The 17,778-nt window shown below is 42.1% G+C and overlaps 5 protein-coding genes across 9 annotated transcripts in view; 4 read left to right on the top strand and 1 right to left on the bottom strand.

The window, feature by feature from the left end:
- The first annotated feature begins 22 nt into the window (after positions 1 to 22).
- LOC108651742 (uncharacterized) lies at positions 23 to 1,269 on the top strand. The gene is made up of 2 exons (XM_018101624.3): positions 23 to 178; positions 244 to 1,269. The coding sequence occupies exon 2, from the start codon at positions 266 to 268 to the stop codon at positions 1,094 to 1,096; it is 831 nt and encodes a 276-aa protein (XP_017957113.1). The 5' UTR covers positions 23 to 178; positions 244 to 265; the 3' UTR covers positions 1,097 to 1,269.
- LOC108651741 (uncharacterized) lies at positions 1,213 to 2,658 on the bottom strand. Its single transcript, XM_018101623.3, has 2 exons — positions 2,082 to 2,658; positions 1,213 to 2,007 (listed from the first exon to the last, which is right to left on the bottom strand). Exons 1-2 carry the CDS (start codon positions 2,256 to 2,258, stop codon positions 1,291 to 1,293), a joined length of 894 nt encoding a protein of 297 aa, XP_017957112.1. The 5' UTR covers positions 2,259 to 2,658; the 3' UTR covers positions 1,213 to 1,290.
- A 239-nt stretch (positions 2,659 to 2,897) lies between these two features.
- LOC149091421 (uncharacterized) lies at positions 2,898 to 5,405 on the top strand. Its single transcript, XM_089259216.1, has one exon. The coding sequence runs from the start codon at positions 3,046 to 3,048 to the stop codon at positions 5,257 to 5,259; it is 2,214 nt and encodes a 737-aa protein (XP_089115342.1). The 5' UTR covers positions 2,898 to 3,045; the 3' UTR covers positions 5,260 to 5,405.
- A 371-nt stretch (positions 5,406 to 5,776) lies between these two features.
- LOC108651656 (uncharacterized) lies at positions 5,777 to 6,540 on the top strand. Of its 2 annotated transcripts, none has more exons than XM_018101480.3 (2): positions 5,777 to 6,188; positions 6,254 to 6,540. In XM_018101480.3, the coding sequence occupies exons 1-2, from the start codon at positions 6,016 to 6,018 to the stop codon at positions 6,342 to 6,344; spliced, it is 264 nt and encodes an 87-aa protein (XP_017956969.1). In that variant the 5' UTR covers positions 5,777 to 6,015; the 3' UTR covers positions 6,345 to 6,540. The 2 variants fall into 2 exon arrangements, with proteins under 2 accessions (XP_017956969.1, XP_017956968.1); XM_018101479.3 differs by having other exon boundaries at positions 6,242 to 6,540.
- Positions 6,541 to 14,538: 7,998 nt separating this feature from the next.
- rgn (regeneration) overlaps positions 14,539 to 17,778 on the top strand; it is a 50,485-nt gene continuing 47,245 nt past the window's right edge. For all 4 annotated transcript variants that reach the window (XM_089259669.1, XM_089259671.1, XM_018101466.3 and 1 more), the window contains exon 1: positions 14,539 to 15,073. The gene's annotated coding sequence lies outside the window, so the exon portion shown is untranslated. The remainder of the gene's footprint in view (positions 15,074 to 17,778) is intronic.

The following is a 17,778-nucleotide window of genomic DNA, read 5'->3' as shown; positions in this document are numbered from 1 at the left end:
ATATTTACATAGTTGATAAGTATTCAATGGAGTACGTAGTTCATCCTCGTTGCTAGGTACTCTGTTTGCCTTAACTCAAACACTAATCTGTTTGACTCTTTTAGAATGTCCTATACGAAATCTGTTAACTTGTGAAAATCCCAAAATCTTTTAAAAAGCTTGCTCGTGTGCGAGTCTGGTAAGTATTGCTCTAAGGTACTCGATGAGGTGTATGTGTGTATATCTAATCCTTGGAATCGACAGCCGCTGTTGCGTATGGGCTCCGATGGCTTTTCGAATCAAAAATGAGTCAATCAAGTGGCTGAACTTGAAGGGACGCATTCCACCTTGGAGCCGTAAATATGAACGTAACACGGCAGGAATCTATCGCGATGAGCCACTGAGCAAGCTGAATAACTACGATGTCGAGATTGAAGATCGCCTGTGGTCCCTATGGGGCAGTATTCTGCCAGAGAGGACCTTCTTGAAGAGAAGGCTACGCTGCAATCAATATCTTGCCATCTACGTGGTCGCCTGCTGTGCGGCCAGCGTATTTGATCTGATCGACTGGACCGACCATCTGCTGGACAGGATTGTCATCAGTGGCAACAGGTACTTCCGCAAGAGTATCCCATCCACAAAGGGCAAAGGCAAGAGGCCGAAGGGCCTGGACGTCGATTGCGCCCTCGACTCGATCAAGTTTGTTGTCTACATGAATCACGTGAGCACCGGAACACTCTATCGCATACCCACCGTCAATCACATGAACCTGGCCGATGCGCTCATCGAGTTCTTTAAGCACTACAAGTATGGTATTCTATCGGCTCAGGGCCGTTCGCTGGCATTCGGTTTCTGTGAGGGCGCGGGCGGCGGCTACTTCATGTACGACTGCCAGGCGAAGGACCATCCGCTGTTCAACAAAACGGAGGGGGCGTCGTACATGCTGCGCACGCATCAGCTGCATGTGCTCCACTACTGCATCGTGGTCACCCTGAATGTGCCCATTCACAACGTCGAGTTCACCATCCACAGAGTGGAGGTGATGCATGACGACTCTTCGCTTCGGTACGAGGACGAGATACGCATTCTGAACACTATCGTCGTGCACAAACCCTAATCTTAGCCCAGGGCCGGTGCGACAAACAAGGTATTTTAATTCCCTATCGTTGGCAAGCAAACCGCGACGATGTCCAATTATCGACGATTTACCTCAATGACGATCCGAGATAAGAGTTTAGTAAACCCTCATTTTATTCAAGCTTTAATTACTAAATTAACATTTAACAACAATTCGATGACTCAGTGGCTTCTCTAGTGCCTCAGGCGCTGCTCCTGCTCGGCGTGTCGGTAATGATAGCCATCCTGGCGCAGCTCGTGGGCGGGCTCCGGCTCAAGGGCAAGAGTTTCGGCATCGGACGGCGCCATTGGCTGTTGCACGTCCAGAATGTAGGGCATTTGCTGCTCCTGCTCCTGCTCTTGCTCCTGCTCTTGCTGTTGGTATTGCTGATAGGCATTTGGCTCGGCCTGCTGCACGGGTGGCAGGTAGCGCATGGCAGGTGCTGCTTCTGGCTGGGGCTCAGCGGGGGCAGAGTACTCCATGGCTTGCATCATTTCGGGCTGCATCATTGGCTCCGGCTCGGCCTGAGCGGGTGGCAAATAGCGCATGGCAGCAGCGGTGGGCAGGGCGGGCGCAGCTGACGCCACCGTCGGCTCAGCAGGAGGCAGATAGCTCTGGGCGGGCATGGCTGGCTCAGCTGGCGGCAGATAGCGAGTGGAGAGCATTTCCTCCGCCTGTGGCATAGCTGGCGGTGTCAGCTGGCTGCTGGGCGCATTCTCCATGGCGCCCTGCTCATTCTCGCGCAGGTAGTCCACCTGCTCGGGCAGCTCGCGCAGCTCGTGCTGCTCGATGGTCATCTGCTCGACCTGCTCCGGCTTGGGCGGGGGCAGGTAGCTGCTGGCCAGATGCGAGACATCAGCAGCGGCCAAAGCCAAGCAGGCGCAAATGGCAAAAGAGACGTAGCCGGTTCTCTGCAATGGGATAAGTCCACTCATTAGATTACGTTTCGGATGCTCAGATTGGTGCTGGCGCACGCTTCGCTTACCATGTTGTCTATTGTCTGAGTGCACAGAGTCGTTTGATGGCTGACCAGCTGGCACTTGGAGTATTTATACAGTGAGCGGCTAGGCCTTCGAAAGTGTGAGTGCGTTTCAATATTTGACTTGGCTCGATGCCATGTTCCGTTATTTATCTTACTTTTGCGCATCTTATCAACGAGCATTCAAACGTTGCTGAATCACCGAACAAAGTCAACAAAATGAAAAATACAATAAAATAAAATAAAATACAAATAAAATACAAAACTGACCAGAGCAACAAGTGAATCGATCCGAAACTCAATTGGACGCGGCTCTAAGCCGATTTTTGGCCGGTGCAGCCTCTTAACGGGGGGCGTTTGACAATTTCAATGGCTCTCGAGATCTTCGGGCCGGCGGCATGACAACTGGAGCATGGGCATTGCCTGGCTCCACATCTAACCTTGAGGTCTCTAATATCTCTCTCTCTCTCCCGTTCTCTCTTGTTGTCTTTTTCTATTTCTTCTTCTTATTTTCGCACTACCTTTGCCTTGTCGCAGCTGTAAAAATTCACGGTCAGCACGTGGGCCCCGAGTGACGTCTGAGTGTGCGCAGCGGCTCAACGGGTTGGCCAGCATTTGGTGAACCTCGCAGGTGAATGGGCTTGCATGGCCAGAGGCCAATCTGCATATGTGTGTTATATTTGTTCAGCAAACAAGAAGAAATGAAGACATGAAGAAGATTGGAATACCCTAGCGCTGCAGCTCCAAACGGGAATTTGAGTGGAGCCACAAAGCTAAATACCCTAGTATACATGTGTTTCGAACTAAGGCGCTGTGCTTTTCACTTTGATTTGAACAGCAGTTAGGTAGGGTTATCCGTGTTTGGCATAAATTATTGTAAATATTTATTTTTTTTTTATTTTATTTTAAAGTATACGCATTTTGATTTTTTGGCCAGCTGTTTTTTATTATCATTAAATCGAAAACAAAAATGTATGCGTGTTCGGTGTGCGGCTTCAGGAAGTCGGAGCTGGGCAGCAATACGGAATTCGAGTTTCGCAGCCGGCGCCGGTTTAGGGACAACTCGAACATCGAGGCCATATCGAACTGGTGCCCGGAGTGTGAGGCCACGCGGTTCTTCTTTAAGATCGTCGATAGCAGCGCTAGATCAGCGTTGGTCAACTACATGCTCGAAGCGTCGCCCACGACAAGGGACAGCCAGGAAAGAGACACGCTACGAAATTGGACAACGCAGCACGATCTGCGTCAGGAAGCAAGCAAAGTAATAAGGGAGGAGCTAATGACTAAGCTGCCTGCCCAGGTGCTGCGCGACTCCTTGGGGGAGCGCGCGTTTCGCTCGCACAGCGAGGAGCGCGACAGGCGCTTCAGTCGTCATCAACATGGCTCGCGCCATCGCTCCAAGTCAGCTGTAAACGAGCCGCATCATAAGAAGCACTGTGCGGAATTCTGCCACGTGGCCAGTAAAAGGGACCGGGATTCCAGCGAGGAAGGCGGTCAGCGCCTTCTTGGAAAACCGGGCGTCCGGGACTCGCGCTCGTCGATCAGGTTCAAGTCTAAACGGGAAGTAATCAAGCTGCAGGAGATGGAGTTGCTTAATCCCTTTCATGAGAAGCTGCAGCGGTGCACAAATAAAGTTCGCGAAGACCTAGCCAAAAGTGAACAAAAGACAGACAAGAACCAAAGTCCACCCACAATGCTGGACTACGTAAGGGAGCCAATTTTCAATGCAGCCGCTAGACGAGTCAAGCGTCTGACCATGGAGGAGGCGGACAGGGACATGATTAAAATGGAGCGGGGGGAGCCGTATGTTCAGCTAATCAACAAGCTGAACGAGAAGAAGCAATTGGTTGGCGAGTGGGAGCAGATACGCCTGCGCGTTGAGGAGGAGTGCGACCGCGTGAAGGCGGAGCTGGACGAGCTCAGGTCTAAGCGCGATAAGGAACGAAACAAAAAGAGAATCACTGCGCAGGCGGCTATCGACCGACAGCGCGGTGGTGCATACTTCGGCAAATATATCGAGCCGGACACGGAGCTCAGCATGTCCACGGACAACAAGGAGAAAACTATTGGCGACGCTCTGGATGAGAGACTGGATCACATGCTGGAATCGCTGCAGGAGAAATCTCATACAGCGCAGCAATCCGACAAGCAGGAGAATCCGAAACCGCTGAAAGCTGAGCCCACCGCACCGCCAACGGAGAGTTACGTGAACTTGGCACATAGCGAAAAGTTGTTACGTACGGAGCACTATGAAACCAAGGAAAACGGCAATCTTAAGGAGCTCCAGGACATCTTTTTGCCCAAGATGGAGAATGACCCCCATTTGAAGCCCAAGCGCTTGTTGAGCAAACTGCATATGCTGGTGTCCACAGCGCAGCGTGCACGATTCCGAGGATTCCCGGAGGATCCACAGAAGCTGCTGCACAGCCTTACCGCAGACGAGCTGATGATGCACCGGGATCCGCCGCCGGCCCAGTTCTCCACGCTGCCGTGCAGTCCCAACGAGCTGATCAATCTGTTGTCCATTAAGCGCGAGGTTCTGCAGCCGAATGTAACACGCCCACTCAAAATTTGTCGCTCCCCCATATTCTGTCCCGATTCGGAGTGCCGGCGTATGTTCTTCATCTCGGACTTCTGTGATCACCTCACCCACGAACATCCCGCCCTGCCCATGGAGCGCCTCGAGCCCTGCAAGGCCAAGACGTTCTTTCTCGACACGCGCGTCACCATGCTGAACCAGGCCAAATGCAACATGGTCTACTTCGTGAAGGACAAGCTCTACGACCCGAACAACAACAAATATCCCGATCTATTGCCAGTGCTCATCATGACAGCCCGACTGCAGACAACTGAACTCTTCAGCATTCGAGACTCGGAGAAGCTTTCCAAGAGCAGAAGCCACTCGTGCTGCCCAACCGACCAGGAGATCTTCATGCTGTGGCTAACCAGCATTCGGCCCGACGACATCAAAATCGTGAGCACCGTCGCCCTGTGGCCCACCAGAAGCCGGCCCATCATCGAGTACCTGATGGTGCAAACCAACGAGGCCTACAACCTACGCTCCATTCAAAGCCTGAAGGCCATCTACGGCAGCAATCGCGCCATAGCCGTGCCGGGCAGCATTATTAGCCGGATGACCGACAATGGCAAATACCTTCTGGCCGTACAGGTGTTGATACATTAGAAATTACCTTTGGCAACGATTTTTGATGAAATTTTTAGCGAACTACGTTTTAGAAGCAAATTGTGGAAAGGAATTTTATTCTTATTTTAAATAGCAATGTATTTTAAATTTGTAATTTCACATAAATATATATATTTATAAATGATATTGATGGTTTTTACATATTTTATATAAGTTGTTATCGGTTGCAATTTGTATTCCATAAAATATTGTATATATTTTTCCATGTTGTAGCAGCTCGTTTGCAATTTTTGCGGGCCATATCAATCACTCTCGGAAAGCTATCTCATGAGATATACATACATACATATATAGAGACATATCAATGTGTGTTCAGTTGTCTCTCTAGCTCGTCAGTTTCTCTTTCAGTATTTTAATCGATTCGTTTCGCCGAGCTAAGCATTTGCATAAATATATTGCAGCATACTTTTAGGCGGCGCCTTTTGGGCGTATCGAGGAGCCAATGAATTTTAGTTCATTTCATGTTTGTCGTGGATAGGAAGTTCAGTTCAGTTTGTTCACAGAAATATTCTCATTCCAAACTCACCTGGCAGGCTGTGCTTTAGTTTCTCCTACCAAATAATAAAACATAACACACACAACTCATAGCTGAAAATCATTTTAGTTTAGTTGCTTTCAATACTTTGGTCTTGTTGAAGGAATATAAATTTTAAGAAAAACAACAATTTGGACACGCAATAAGAAATTCAAAGGAGATTTTCGGTTAGTTTCGAGTTCGATTGTGTTACCCAGAAGATGTCTTCACAGTTCGGTGTGGGAAAGTGCGGAGGCGAAGGCTCTGAGACAAACGGAGCGGCTGCTGTTATGAATTCTTTGACTAGTGAGATAAGCCTTGACCTGAAGCCGTCTCCGAAGCAGACATGCATTCCATTGCATCAGCGTCATCGTTTGGTGAACTCTGAGACCAGGTGAGTGCACTGCACTGCAATAATGGAGAGTGGGAGGAAAAACGTTTAACTAGTTTGTCTTCTAGTGTTAACGCGAAAAAATTGGACATCGATATGCCGGACAAGTCCTGGTCGGTATTGTACATCGGCACCAAGAAGGACAAGCATTTAGAATAGCGACTTAAATGAAGAAGATTCTCGATATAAAGTGATAACTGTAATTAAGCCAACTTCGTCCCTTTAAATGGTCTGGATTGCCAAACAATTGTGATTGACTCTCGGCTCTGTCACCCACACTACTATTACTATTACTACTACTACCACTACTACAACTACTACTAATATAAAACAAATTTCTACTTGTGACAGTGCATTCTAAGTCTATCATTCACCCGATCTATCTCTGTGTGTGTGTGGGTGGTAATGCTCGCCGACTGCAATTGACGTTGATGTTTATATCATTTTTGTTGTTTCGCGGTAGACAGCGATTGTGATTAATTGCGACGGCGTCATTGAATGCGATCTGGCGCTAAATATGCATGACCACAAGTTGCTTCATGATGTCATTTCACAAATGATAGAGCCAGAATCATTGAATGTCACTTGATATGCGATATATGTGCCGTTCGCGCGTCTTCTGTCGCCAAAGAATAGCTCCAGTCGGAGACAGCAGCATCTCGGCGCTTGACAAATGACAAATGAAAAAATGTATCAACTGGGCCTCTGGAATTGGCGGAAATAATGGCTTAATGATACGAATGACGTGTCTTATTTAATGCTTGACATCTTTTGAAATACGTGTGAAACTGCCGAGCAATAATCATTGTGACATGTGCTAAACATTTTTCAATCAACAGATCTTTAGATTAACATCAAATAGAAAATGTGAAAAGTCGCTAGGTTTCTCTCATGAGGCAGTCGCGCGACTAGAACGTGTAATTTGGCTACATAATCTCTTCTCTCTATCTCTTTCTGTTTCTCCTTTTCACACTCTCACTTTCTCTGATTCTCGTTCTCGTTCTCACTTTCGCTTTGTTTATCCGCTGTGATACACTGCCAAAGACCTTTCACCGTAAGCGCTTAAAAATAGCGTATGAACACATAATTGCACGCTTGCCAAACCACACACGGCACTGCATACACATACACACACACACACGCACACACAGACAGACACAGACATAGACAGCGCCCAGACGGCATTAAATGGGGGCGTGCCATTCGGTAGTGCTGTGCGGTGGCTGACCTGGGTTGCCTATAAAATTCTGGGAAAACTGAAAACCAAAATTTCGATACTGCTGAAACCTTCAAAAGTTTCGAGAACTCTTCAAAGTTCAGATGACCATGCACTGAGGTCAAAAAGGTCAGAGCCAAGCGTAGTTAATTTGTATAGCATTGAATAATTAGTATTCTAAAGAAACTGGGAAAATTTGTTGATGTAAAATATAAAATGAATTTATTATTATTATAAAATGAAGCACAATTTTAGCAGGAAACCTTTCGAGCAGCATCTGAAATGCATTTGGCTTTGTTGCATTTCCGCTATTTTGGCGCATTCTTCTGGCACTGGGCCACTTCCCGAGAAGTGCCTTTAGTTAATATAGTACTGCATTTCATAATAAGTTCTCGATGTGAATCAGAATTGTCAGAAATGCTTGGCAAGACAATAATAGAAAGAAATTTTCGAAATTAGTGTGAGATCATTGCAATTTGTGTAAATTGTTGTGGGAACAAGGAATCTCTTGCATCGCAGTCGCCCCATACATCTCTTTGACTTGACTGTGCTGTTCTATTGGCAATTTGGAATGGAACACGGAATGGCTCTTCGTCGTTTTGCATTTTATGGCGCGCGCCGTCGACTTCAAAGTTGATTTTCTTTTCGTTTCACTTGCGCCTGCTCTTCACGTCTGATTGATGGCTATGATTGATGAGCTCTGCCCCAGCTGGCCGCTCGTTCGCCTGTTCGTGTGGGAGCCTAGCTCTTGCTCTCCCTCTCTCTCTCTCTCTCCCGCTTGACAGACAAAACCCCAATTCGACGGCCACCGCGCTTTTAATTTATATTCGCACAAAAATGTGCTGCCGCCCAAATTGATACAATTGAACTTTTTATTCGCTTTTTATTGGACACTCTCTCCTATACCTATCTCTTTCTTGTGCCAGTGCTTCCCAGAGCGGTTCCCGGACTGCATGAAATGCTTTTTCTCCAATTTCAACCTTTTAAACATTTGCATAACAGCGCCAAAGTCCAAAGTGCAGCCCAAAAATATATATACACAGATATATATGCTTCACATGTTCAAATAAACAGAGTGCACAGTGGTGCGAAAAATGGAGAAAGGTTTATTTATAAATTAGCAAAAAGAGGGTTGGATACAAAAATAAAAATGATATTAATAAATAGAGCTTATAGGTTTCAAAATACTGTAATACTTATAGTTCTATTATAAATCAGAAATATTTTAAAAAACATAATATTAATATTATTATTTGGCATATTTTTAAATACTTTTGCTCCACTGTGCCTTACCAACTTTGTTTAAGCCATAAAAAAAACCGCATAACTCAATTTTTGTATTTTATTACTTTCATATTTTACAATCTCTTTCCACTCTTTATGCGTACTCCTTTGACCCACTGTGCTGAAGACCCAGCAATGATTCCCAACCAATTAATCAGGATTTACAATTTTATTTTGCAATTCTTTTTGTATTCACTTACAAAATTCACTCCTCATTCGTATGCTTTTGTGCCACAGTGCGTCCAATCGTCATTTCGACACTTACATGAAAATTTCATTTTCATTTTTGGGCAAAATCTCTGATTACCATAAGGCAAACATGAGCATAAGCATAAAATTAAATATTCATAAGAATTGGCAAGTCATTTGGGCGAATGGCAATGGCAATGGAATTACTACAGTTGCTGCCGCCGAATAGCCACAGCGCGGGTGGTGGGCGGATGGGCGTGATGGAGAAGTGGAAGGTGGGCAAGACAGCCACTGAAAAGAAGAGAGTCTAGGCGCAGTTTTGGGCCACGATTGCTATGCGGCTTTGACAGTTACGTTGGCTGTTGATGGCTTTAGTGGTGCAAATGTGGTTATTGCTGATGTTGTTGTTGGCTTTTGGACAATGTGTCATTGACACGATTCGTGGCTCTGGCTGTGGCTGTGGCTGTGGTTGCGGCAAAGACTTCGTTTGCATCTTTAATGTGCCTCGCACAGGCTTTGAGCCGCCAAAAAGGCCAGAGATGACAGCAAAACGCAATTATTTTGCACGAAGTGCAGCTAATTTTCGTTTGCCGCTTGACAAATTGAATTTCACTCACACTGCGAGCGCGCGGTGGCTCGGGGGCGGCGCACTTTCGAGTTGGCCTGTCCAATGCGGCGTATACGTGTTATTGCTTGCGGCCAATTTCCAATTTGCATAGCAGCTGTATCGGTTTTTGTTGCTCAATGTGTCAGTTCATTTTACTAATGAGCTAAATAGTTGATTAATTAGCTAATCAAATGAAAGTTTTAGCAGCTCAATTTGTATACCTTCAAGCGAGCACAATTCTGATGGGGTGGCTGAAAAATATATCCCAAGCTGAGTCACTTTCATGATGTTGAAACAATTCCGACACACACAGGATGTAAATTCGTTTTATTCGCTTTTGTTTAAGTTTCAGTGAGCTATTTTCGTATTATTCATTAATGTATTATTCACAAATTTATATTTATATGGCACACGTTTAGCCTAGATATATGAGTAGATAAGAAAAACTTCCGCATATTATCTTATCTTATTTATATTAGAGTCTCTTGACATTTCTGAATCTTTCTCAGCTCAGCTCTTGGCAACCGTTCAGCCATAAGAAGTCTATTTTACTCTCATTTTCTCATTTGTTTTTAATCTTTTCGTCTAATTGAACTTGAACCCAGTGTTAAGTGATAACAATTAATGCTGATGTCTTCATTGGGTATACAAATTCGGAAAAATTCATTAAAGCGCTTTCAGTGTGTCCAATATTTATTGTAGCTGTAAATTCTGGCTGGCTCAAGTAAACTGTAAACTGTAAACTGTAAACTGATTTCATAACACTAAATCGTTTAGCTTGATGCAATCATTTTTGAAAAAGTTTTCAAGCCTCGGGCTTGCAAGTGAATGCCAAAAACATATTGAAAATCAATTAGTGCAGTGGAGCATACTGAGTGAGCTAGACAGCGAGACTTTGCCCAGACCATGATGCAGTGCCTCTACTTGGCTCTGCACCTCGCCTTCCCTCTCCTGCACGCATAATTCTGTACTTTTTTTTACCAGTGAAGGCCACTTGAAGCGAATGACAAAGTTTGTTTACGACTGCCACCGGCATTTGCGGTGTCTGCAGCAGTCGGCGGTCTTCGCATCGTGGGCTTCACTGTGGCCAAGCTAGTCAGTCGCTCAACAAGTTGCCTTCAATTAGCGCCAATCGGCGAACAACAACGAAAACCAATTAAGTGACGTTTTAGACGCGTCTGCTCCGAGCTCCGAGCTCCGAGCGAGTGAAACTCTGCATATCTCTTATCAAACATAATTTTAATTAAATAAATGAACTATCAAATATGCAGCACAAACGCTAAACGCTGAACGCCGCCAAATGTTATGGGCCATTCATTTTTGGCACACAGACTCGGTTTTAGCTGTTCGTCGTGTTAATCATCTGTTGGCCATAAAGTTCTATTACTCAGTGAGACGCTGAATCACTGGGAATACAAAATATAAAATAAGAAATATAAAATGCGAAAATACGATAATACGAAACGCTGCATGCGATTCGTGACCTTCGGCTGGCTAAAACAATGTAGACGCACACATGTTGCTGCCCGTTGTTCCAGAAAACTGAGTTAAATCATATTTTATATGCCGATTTATGACTGCCACGCATTTTGGCCAATTTGGCATGCGCACAGACTGGGTAAATGGAGCACGCTGCAGATCTGATCAGCTGCCTGGACATGTGGGTGGGCGTGTCTGCTGGTCTGCGTGTCTGTGTGGGTGGGTGTGGCATAGAATGTCTGTGGTGTAGCAACAAGTGCAAGTTTGCGTATCGCATTAAACTTGATGCGCGCATGCAAACTAGAATGCATGTTTATTTATGTTGTTCAGGCATTCCATTTCAATTTAGTTTCTGATATACAATGTGTTTCTTCAGAGCTTCACAGGCTGTTCGCCTGCCGGCCCGTGCTATGTGCGAAAAACGTAAAACGTTTGCCAGCCCCAATGAGATATTATGAAAACATACTTTAATGGGCATTCAGCATAAGATCACGGATGATTTATCGAAGGTATGCCTCAGTGCAGCTTTCCTTTCATGTCTCGTCTCTGATTGATAGCAGCTCAGCATTTGAATGACATATGACCCAGTGACAGCTGACCTTTTGACTGGACCAACGCGTGGGCTGCTCCCACACAGAATCATTCGCTCGTAATAAATTAGGCAGTTGCGCAAGTTCAAGAGCAGATTCTTTAATATCATATGTAAATATTCGACATTAATTGGCCTGCCCTTGTCGTCGTCGCTTGGCCTTGCCGGAAAGTGAAACAGAACTAAAAAAGTCAAAATTATAAAAAGAAAAAAAAACTATCAAATTGTAATTTGTATCGCTCGCTCATCTCTCGCTGAGTTGAACAAATGTTGAATACATTAGAACATCGTGTAATGCGTGTATTTTGTTATTTTTAAAGTTGGCGCCATTTGCTCAATGCTCAATGCCAGCTGCCGGCCCACGCCCCAGATGCTGGTGATGCTGGTCTATGTTGCTGCGTCTGCTGGACTGACTACTCGTCATCATCTGGCCACCGGTTTTAGGTTCTGATTACGATGACGTTTTATCGTTGTCATATTTATTTATAGCGTTGCCATTCATTCGAACACCCTGTATATATGGCAGCAGCCGCCTGACTGATTCATAAATTCATCTATTTCGCTTTGCATTCTTAATTTGCTCGATTAAGCAGCTCTTTACAGCCAACTAGTTGGCTGGGCGGGGCATCAATTAACCACGCCTTATTAATAATAATATTCTGTTTACATTTCGTACAACAATTCAAAAGCAAAACATCCACACATACATATATAGAGAGATATAATGTTTCTGTTTACTTAACGTTGGGCATTTTTTCGAGCAACATTTATGCTTGCAACATTGTTGCCAATTGTAATTGTTGCACAATGTAAACAAACTTACAAATTGCGCTGCCTGCTTCGACTTGTGAATGCAACAGATTATGTAGTTATATATATGTATATGTATGTTTATATATATTTATTGAATTCTTGCCGCTGTCACAGAACTTAAATGTCCAGTCTTTCCACTTATCCACTTGTCCACGCAGCAGCCACTTCAATGTCTCTGTCAATAGAGCTAAATGGGTCAGGCTCGAGTAAGCAATCAAAATTGTTTGCGTATTATATTTCATTGAAACACTCGCTTCATGTAGATATATAGCTATATGCTAAGCTAAATATATATACATATTGTCACATTAATGTCTATTTTAATGTATTCATCTTGCCATTTCTCCTCCTCCTCCTCCTTCTCCTTCTTTTCCGCATTTGCATACATTTCCAACATTTGAAAGTTTCTAGAAATTTTATTATTTATCTTGGCTATTTAACGTTTTGCCTCTTCTCTAGTCTTGGCACACATACTCCCCTGTTGTTCTTTGGGCTTAGTTTGCGCCATGCCTGAGTGCTCGAAACAAGTTCTTAGCAACAAGTTGCAAAAGTTGCTAAAGCTTTTGCTTACATTGTTGCGCGAGATGCTTTGCAGCAATTAGTTGAGCTGAACTTGAAGTAAAGTTTGGCAATCTCCAGCAAAGTAAATAAATTAAGTTTTATTCGAGGTAAGCTCAACATAAATCAATTTCAATTGTTAGCTTGATAACAAAGATTGTAAAGCAGTTTCTTGATAAGTTAAATTTGGTTAGTGAACTCAACTCTCTGCGAACAAATCGCATAGAAATTTATTTTGTTTGGCATTTAAAAATAGTTCTGGCTATATTTATTGGGCCACGAAAGTTTCTGCTGCTGGCGAAAGTAACTATGGCTAATTTATAAACTATTTGTTGTTTTTAGCATAAATTAGAACAAGCAGCACGACAACGTTGCCTATGCAAACACATAAATTAGCCGCTGCTGATCTCATGCAAAAATCTGCCACAAATGGTTCGAGCACTATAAATTTTAATGTGTTTATAAATAAGCAACAGACGCAGCAGCAGCAGCAGCAGCAGCTACAAACATAAACTCTATAAATTAAAAATCGCACACAGTCCCAATTAAAATGCCAAAATCAGAATAACACCAAAAAGTTTAACAGCAAAAGCGAAGAAAAAGAAGAAAAGCGTTTGGAGCCCTGCAACTTTGTTTGAAAGCGCGCGCCAAAAAAAATCACCAAAACAACAAAAAACAAAATAAAGGCAGCTGCAGCATGTTGATAAGCAACGAAGCCGGCAAATTTGAGCAGCGAGCAAGAGAGAGAGAGAGACAGAGAGAGAGCGCGCTCAGCATCAGCAGCAATGCTGCCGACGTCGACATTGGAGCCGGCTAGATTATGCCCTAGCCGAAGGTATGCAGAAGCTCTGACGAAGTATGTAACACGAGGGAACAACATATGTGAGAGTCTATGCGTGTGTGTGTGTGTGTGAGTGAGTGCGCTCATTGAGCACGTTGTGTATATAGACTATTGATTAGCACTGTATTGATACGCTCGATATATTTGCTAGCTCTTGCATTGAGTTGAGCTTAATTTTATTTTAATTTGCATTTTTAGTGAATTATATATAAATTAATGTGTGTATATAAAAGTAAAATAATATTAAATATAAATAAATATGTAAAAAATAATGTAATAAATAAAAATTATATGTATATTAATTTAAAATATATATTTTATTTCATATAAGTACACAGTTAAATATTTTAAATACATATATATATTTTTTTTTTTATATATATTTAGAATAAATTATATGTAAATAAATTTAAGGCATATATTAAAAATGTATTGTAATTAATTATAAATAAATAACCTGTATATACCAGTATATACTTTTAGTATTTTAGTATTAATTGTACACATAATTATTAATATTAATATTTTATTATTAATTATAACTTGTATATATATTTATTCAAGTTATATAAAATTAATGGGAATTCTAATTGTTTTCATATTTTCTACTTAGAAATTGTATTACCAGAATTATATTTATAGCTGCACATTCAGATATATATACATTATATGTATCTGTATATCTATTCACTTACCACACAGATTAGTTAGTGTATTTGAGCATCGGCTTAGCGCTCTCGTCTGCCATTTCGGGTTGGCTTTGCGTTTGCGTTTACGTTTGCTTGGCGAACAGTCGCAATTTTACAGTCGCTGTGGCCGAACGTGCGCGCGGCCAACGAGCAAAACAAAACTGAACCGAATCGAACTTCAAAAGAGCCGTTAAAAACGACAACAAAAATTGTACTAAACGAAAAGGCATGGCAAGTGCATTCATTTCACATTCAATTCATTAATTGCCCACCAAAAAAAAGAGAGAAAAAAAAAGAATAAATAAATAAACGACTTGGCGTCTTCTTGTGTGGCTAATTCAGTAGTTCTCGCTCAGTCAACGCTAATTGGCCAAATCTTTGCATTTGGCCTAAACTAACATCAATATTTAATATTTAACTGCGTGAGCGAGCATTTCGAATTTCGGGTGTTTTTGGGCTCCATTTCGGCCAATTGTCAGTTACCAATTGCCAATTGCTGATTGCCGGTAAAATAGAAATTGAAATCGCGAAATTGTTTTGTGTTTTGTGTGCCAAGAAATTGGAAAAGTTAGAGGAGTAGAAACAACTGGTTTCTCTATTGACTTGAATTGGAAATACCAAAGGTTAGTAGCATATGAATATCTATTTTTTAAGTAGTGTATTTCCCAGTAATTCATTTGGAAATCGTAAAGCACTAAAATATAATTAAAATAAAATGTATAAAGCTGTCAGGTAGTAATTTGATTTATTACCAGATGAAAAAGTAGTGGAAGCATTAAATCAATTAGCCATCTCATCATATGAATTAGCGCCTGGATATTAAAAGTTTTACATTATTCCGACTACAATTAAGGCTATACATATGTCATATATATGGCAAATGTATGAATATTTACGTTATCTGAACAGTCTTGCCCGTGTTGAATTTAGCCTTATCATGTACCTGGAAATTGTCACATAAAACCTTAAGCTAACTGTAACAAGGAAAAGGCACAATTTTTGAGAAACTCCCATTAGCAAAATTCTTGCATTATTAATTCTACTTGTATTTCAAGTGAAATATTATAAATTGGCTTTCTTGCTATAAACAATGCTGCTTATAAGGCATAAGCGACACAGTTTCGAATTACTCGAAGAATTCCATTCGAGATCCAAAGCTGTGATTGATAACAAAAAATATGTGTGCTATTGAAAGACCCTCTGGGGGAACAGGTAAACAAATAATAAGTTTCTAAATTCCCTAAAAGTCATAAATGCTGAAATACAATTTAGAAAATATTTTTATAATAGTCAAAAGGAAAACCGGAAATCTTGGAAAAAATATAAATAAATAATTGAATAAAATAAAAATGGTGGGAATTTATAAGAGAAAATTAAACAAAATTTAAATAATTTCATAGTTAAATTTCCATAAAAAAATTAAGAAAAATTAAAATAATTAAATTCTGGAATATTACGTTTTTTTATGTCTATTTATTCTTTAATTCTTATTTTATTTTTATTAATTTTTTAGTATTTATAGAAAGTAAAAATAAATAAAATGAAGAATCGTAAAGACAGCAAATTGGTTTGGCTGACTTTATTTATTCATTTATTGTAGCTATACTTAAGACTATTATTATTTGTACTCTAATTTACATGGAAATAGTAGCATAGCAGTTTCGAAAATTTCACCAACTCGCCTGTCTATGTGTGTATGTATTTATGTATGTCACTTTCTTGGTCCGAAGGCAGCTAGCAAACACACTCTAATTATAAGTGCGAAATGGGCTGTCCCTTTTGTTTGAACCGACCAGCGGAGCAGAGCAGAGTAGCGCACCCGTTCCCCCATTCCACACTCCCCACACACTTAAGTACACGATGTTTCCCCCTCCTCTGGCCCACAAAGTCTGATTTGATCGCCTTGAAGTGGAGTTAATAAAACAGTAGATTTATGTACTAGATTAGCGACGTCAACAAAGGGCCCGGATAGTATTGTTGTGGCAGTAGTCGTAGTAGCTGACTCCAGACACAATTTTCCAGCTCATGGCTGTAGATATATACGTATATACATATATATATATATATATATATATATATATATATACATATATATATTTATATGTAGGTTAAAATCCGTTTATTAATGAGCTGTCAGCTATGGACAAAGATGGCACAACACAGTCGAATTGAATTGAAGCTTCAATGTGGATTTCACGCTCTTTATGCCCAAATCCTTGGCTCTTCAATTAACGTCGCCGGCTACAATGCGCTGCGTTGTCCTTGCCACAGTTTTGTCAATCAAAAGCACATTTAGCGCTGCTGTTGTTGCTCTTGTTGGCCGTGTAGCCCAGGCATATGCATTCCATATTCATAAGTCGTCAGAGTGTGTCCAAAGCTTACGCGGCTTCCAGGTAGTCAAAAAAGAAAAACAACAACAACAACAACAACAACAAAATCGATTTGAGTGTCGCCGCTGGAAGGCAACAGCTCCCCAAAAACTCGAAATGACCTTCAGCAGTGGCAACTCCTCCTCCTGCTGCCCTCCTCCCTTACATGTAGGCAATGATAGAGAGAGGTCCGTCGGTTTGTCGGTCCGTCCATAGCCAAATGGCGAACACGTCGTTGCTTTCGGTGGCTCATAAATAAAAAAGTAGACGACGGCACATTTCTTGCCAGGCTACGCGCGTTCAGGTGCTCGCCCGCAACGCGCATATATTTAGATATTTAGCAGCACACTAAAAATACATTCGAGTATTATATACATACATATATATACCTTCTTTTTTTTTGGTTATTGCTTTGGCAATGTTGCCGGCAAACAGGAAAATAAAGCCCTGCACAAATGTTGGAGGCATGCGAATGCCGAAAAACATTTTGGCTCTCAGCTTGGGACAATCACAAGAATGCCAGATGCACAAAAAGAAGAGAGAACAAAAGGAGAAGTTGCAAAAAGAATAAAGAAGCGAATTTGAAATACACTTGCAGAGGCAACTATAGCGACATAGATACTCAATACAGATGCCAAGTTCGATTGGCATCTCTGTTATCCGGGAGTAGGACACTATTTTTGAACTGAAGTTAGCCCAACAGCATAAGCTGCTTATCTTTCTTTTGCACAGCTTTTTAAGTGTATAAGCGGGCAAAGTGTAGGGTATCAAAAAATGAAAGCAAACAAACAATGCTAGGCACAAACCAAAACAAAAAACTGGCAGAAGACAATATGATAAACTTGTGTGCAAGTGGAAGCACAAAGGAGCAGAGGCAGCGAGAGAGAGAGAGAGAGAGAGAGTGAGCGGCAGAGCCAGAGGCTGATACGGTACAGTGGAGGGCACAACACTAACAACAA

This window comes from Drosophila navojoa, chromosome 4 (assembly GCF_054131105.1).
Source record: "Drosophila navojoa isolate 15081-1374.11 chromosome 4, UAZ_NAV_1.0, whole genome shotgun sequence".
In the NCBI taxonomy this organism is placed as follows: Eukaryota; Metazoa; Arthropoda; class Insecta; order Diptera; family Drosophilidae; genus Drosophila; species Drosophila navojoa.
The sequence above is the reverse complement of the archived record's forward strand: the minus strand, read 5'-3'. Positions and strand labels throughout refer to the sequence as shown.